Raw genomic sequence first — 5,000 nt, 5'->3', positions numbered from 1 at the left:
ATATTTTAGATTATGGATGTGTTTTATCGTTGATTTTGATTTTGAAATGAATTCATAGGAATGGCCGGTTTTAAGTGTGGTTTATCCTTTCTTCCGTGTTTTGGTATTGAGTGTTAACTTGGATATTATTTCTTTTACTTTTTTATTGCAGGATTTTTTAATCTATAATTTATGACTTGTATTCTGGCTGACAGTAAAAAAAATGGTTATGTTTATTCAAAATTTGTTTTTAATAGTGTTTACATTTTTTTTGTTCTCATTATCTGTATTATTTTTTCTTTCAATTTTGTTGTTGCAAGTTATCCTTTATAATTTGCAGCACAAGTAGTGGAGCATGTGGCTTTTTTTTTACTAGATGACAATCAAGAGCCTCATGGTAAACAGTACAAGGAATCAATAGATAAAGGAATAGCATATAAAGAATTGAATGAAAGGTTTTGCTCATGATATTTCTGTCACAATTTAAGAGAAGTGTTTCTTAGTATTATAATAGGGAAATGCTTGATTCCATGACTGCACCTCCCTCCAGTTAAGCACTAGTGCAGCAATAAAGGTTGGGGGCACTCCTGGGCATCAAGGGTTTTTGGGTATGGATGGGGAGGAGATAAAAGAGGTGAGATAGTTTGTAATAAATAATTGCACAGCGAAAGGAAAGGGAAAAACAAACTCCCTCATCCAAGTTTATTTTTGAATGAGAAAGAGGAGCCAGGGAAACGCTGCAAAATGAGATATCAATACAAGGACTTAGACTTTCTGAAGTTTTGTTTATATGGGGCTAGAGCAAATGCGATGATATATTTAATTGCCTTTAGCTTTTGTGTTCTGAGTTCATTAGGCATTGAGCAGTATAGAGGGTATCCATTTCCCTATAGAAAGCATCCATTAGCATATGTGTATGAATGTAACCCCTCTTGGGTAGTTAGAAGTATTGGTTGTGCCATGCTGCTCTCATGACCTGAGCTCTACCGAGATCGAGAGAGGTTAAATCCGAATGAGTCCTTTCTCTGCCAGGATCAGACCTTCCTTCTAGCCTCGCCCTCAGAGTAGACCCTGTCTCCCCCACTGCTTTCCGAAGCTAGGGCATATGTTCCACTGATCTCCATAGTTCACTTGGTGTGATGCTGTATTCCTTCAAGAAATAAACACTTACAGGCGACTGCTTGTCTCCCTACTCCCTCCTAGGAAATGTATTTGACTATCATATTAAGAGAGGACTCTTACAGGTACAATGACTGACTTAACTGCCTCAAGCTATGGGAAATCCAGAGCAGTAGCCAACTTGAAATGGGAAAGGATATGCAGCAAGTAATATATTTCTGTTTTAACCCATTACGGACGGGGAATAGATTCGGTTGCCCATTTTTCTGGATGTGTTTTATTTCAGAGTGAGACAGTTTCACACAACATACTTTGACTTTTCCCACTCTATTTCAGTCACATTGTAAAACTAGAGCTATTTCTGTGTTTTTTTTATTTTTTGTGTTTTACTGTATTGAGAGATTTATATGTGTCATATGAATGGGAAAGACTGTGAGTGCCACAATAAAAGGCATCCCTATTGGCACAGGGGCACATTTTAGACACTGGGCATGGTTTGAGTCACCTTCCTCTTCTTGCTCTACTTGCTCATCATTCATCAGTGGTACTTTAGAGCAAGAGGTCGGTAACTTGCTGGGTACCATTGCTCTATAAAGATAGTGCTTCCTAGACACCATGGATGAGTGCCATTCAAGGCTCTCTCTCCTGCTGGTGCCATCTAGATTTTGGAAGTTAGGTTTACTTAATATTACAGTAATTATAGTAATTATGATTGTATTAGTCGTCATCACTCAATCCTTACTCATAGCACAATAAAATAGCACAGTGATCCAAAATCTCTGAACATTATGTGCGTCATGACACCCTTTGTCAAGCCAAAGCTTCTTCATCATGTATGTCATGACACCTGTAAGCAATGGGTTAAATAACATTTAGTTTGAGATGCAGTTGTTATAATAAAGTATCTTGGATTTCATCATTATTGATTCCAAATGCTATTAATTCTGAGAGCCTGATTGCCATGTACTTATGATTATGCAGGATTCAACTTTGTAAATGACTTTGTTTGGTTTCATTTGCTCTTGTAGGAATTTGATAAAAGACAAGATCTGTAACTTTTAATGGCAAAGGGAATCAGTGCATTTAATCTTATTTGCCTTGTTGCTATTTGAATTTGATCTGTATCACATTTTTGTTTATAGAGGTAATAGTAATGATAATTATAAGGATAATTATGATAGTGTTCATAATTATGATAACATAATTATAATAATCATTCATAATTATGATTACAATTATTAGAATGATGAAAATAGTAATAAGAATGGAAATGTTTGAAATGGAATAGATTATTACAGAAAAAAAGGAAAAACTTACACTACAGTGAGATACATATATTACAGGCCCAACTATTTTTAATAATAAGGCAGAAAATAGATAAAACAATGAAATAAGGTAACCTATAAAAGTGGAAAAGGGAAATACAGTACTCTTTTGCTCGACATTTACCCATTGTTGTTAACCCATTCCCGCCGGGCCGTTTCGTCTTTTATGGCGTCAATGCCGGGGCTCTCGAACGCTTAGGCCTAAATCAATTATATCATTGACGGCGTATGACGGCACCCGTGCTATCATATTATATAATCGCCGTCTGTGGCCGGCGGCCGGCGGCATTGGGTTAATGGGAAGCTTCCTTTCACCATTCAAGTTGGTTAATTAAAGGCAATTGAATGGTATTGTTGATGAGTTCCTTTTTGGAGTATGTTTTGCTTTTTTTTTTTTAATAATAATCTGTTGTTTGTTTGTGGATATATTATGATTTCATTGATTTTTCCACTCTAAAGATTGATGGAGCATTGCTAAAGAGATTATTGGTTTAATACTCTGAATTTTGTTTGCTCACATCCATTAATGTAAGTTGAGACACAATTTCCTCTTACGCCTTCTGCCACATGCATTTTTTGCTGAGTTGGATCAGTTTTCCACTGCATTTGTGTAACTAATGCATCATACCAAATGCTGATTAGCATAATTTTGCTAATATATCCTATATATCACATTTTAAGTCTAGAAAATAACAGAGAACACATCTGAAGATGCCCAGCTCAGGCTGAACATCGTAAGATGTGGCTAATCTTGGCTGGGTTAAAGAGATGATTTTGTCTTAGTAATGTAGGAACTTTGTCCAGATGAGATTTCAGTAAATGAACATATTTTTTGTAGTGCATTAATATCTGTTATGATGGAGGAACTCGGAAAATGCTTGTGGGTCGGCAGAAAAAAGACCCTTAAATGATTTGATGTTGGTAATCAAGGATCAGATGAGGGCTTTTAATATTGATCTCAAAAAGGAAGGAAAAGAAAAAGAGAGAAAAAAACAAAATATTGAAATGGTGGTATCTAAAAGCCCACTATGATATATAGATAAGGAATAAATTTGGTTCTGAAGGCTAAAGTCTTTGGCCTTGAACGTGGCAGACAATGGTTTGAATTTGCATTATTTTGTGACAGTTTGTTGCCAGGAATATTAGTTTCTCTTTAAAGATGTGTTAACCCTTGCTTCATGTGAAGAACCTGAAGCATTACATTTGCCGTCTTGACTTAATTAATTGATTTGGTTTAGAATATATGGTTTAGTTACAACTTCTCATTGTAAAAAAAAATGATATGGCATCTTTGGAAATAATATTATGATACCTGATTAGAGGTATTTCCTATGATGTTTATCTTCAGGGTCATTAATTCCAATTTTGTCTGATCCATTTACATATCTACAGGGAATTTTTTCACTAACATGGATTATATTCATGTGCAATAATCTGTATCTCACAGATTTTCATCCCTTAACCCATTGCTGACGGGGCGCCTAATGACCTAACTGGTGGTCAAGGCAGGCGGTCTATGACATTAGCATCACCAGCTAAAAATTAGAGTGATGATTAAAGTGTTTTGTCCACCCTTTGGGTAGTGTAGACTAGCCCAAGCAATATTTTTCTAAAAATTCATCATAAAATGCTGGTTTGGGCAGACTTTGGAACCCTTTAGCTCTAGAGCTAGTGCCGCTACAACCAGAATACTTCATGACTGTGTACGTGTTTCAACTGTGAGCTGATCCCGATGTTGCGTCATGTACGCATTGACTCCCGTCTTTTAGGCCTAATGGGTGCCGATATGTATGTCACGACACCTGTACGCAATGGGTTAAAAAGATTTCAATATTTATGTTCCTTGGCAATTACCTCAACAGACCTGCAGAATCAAGTAGGCATTTTGTCTTGGAAAAAAAGATAAATCCAGATCTTTGTTTGTGATGTAAAATTACTATTTAAATAAAAGTATACATTCAGAATTTAACATGCCTGTTTTTCCTGTGTTCCAGGTCCAAAGACAGTTTTCTTCTGGGCTCCTTGCTTCAAGTGGGTATGTAAAAACTATTTTGCTAAAATTAATCAAGTTTTGGATATCTTATATGACAGATAATCCAAATATGAATAGTGAATAAACAAGGGATAAAAAGTTCAAATAAAAAAAATTACTTAATTTTTTTTTTTTTTTTTTTTTTTATAATCCGTACTGATGGAATAAATCTTAACTTTATAAACTATTGTATAAGACTGAGATGAGCATTGCTATCCAATTTTCAGAGTCTTGTGATTGCCGGCCTGGGAGACCTCACAAGGCCAGCTGAAAAGCTGTCAGCTTCACAGTCCTCTGCTCTGGCAGCCACAGGGATCATCTGGTCTAGGTGAGTTTAGCAAAGACATTTTTGCTCAGGTTGGGGGTCAGTATGTGCATAGAGAGGAGGGGCATTGTATGTAAGCTAATAAAGTAAGACATGATGCATGAGCAAAAGAAGGCAGTATATAAAATAAGAAACATGCAGTGTTTCTGATTTGCTTATGTTCAGTGTGTTAGGTCTCCAAGAAAGAGCTTAAAGTATAAAGTTTATTGGAAGTAGTATC

At 35.9% G+C, this 5,000-nt stretch overlaps 1 protein-coding gene across 1 annotated transcript in view; it reads left to right on the top strand.

Annotated features, from left to right (window-relative positions):
* LOC122260938 (mitochondrial pyruvate carrier 2) overlaps positions 1-5,000 on the top strand; it is an 8,709-nt gene that overhangs the window by 397 nt on the left and 3,312 nt on the right. Inside the window, exons 2-3 of the mRNA XM_043028414.2 lie at positions 4,418-4,458; positions 4,683-4,783. Coding sequence (XP_042884348.1) covers positions 4,418-4,458; positions 4,683-4,783 — 142 coding nt within the window. The remainder of the gene's footprint in view (positions 1-4,417; positions 4,459-4,682; positions 4,784-5,000) is intronic.

Source organism: Penaeus japonicus, unplaced genomic scaffold, assembly GCF_977035675.1.
Source record: "Penaeus japonicus unplaced genomic scaffold, GWHDUDI00000001_assembly GWHDUDI00000013, whole genome shotgun sequence".
Taxonomy (NCBI): domain Eukaryota; kingdom Metazoa; phylum Arthropoda; class Malacostraca; order Decapoda; family Penaeidae; genus Penaeus; species Penaeus japonicus.
This window is presented reverse-complemented; position numbering and strand designations above follow the sequence as displayed.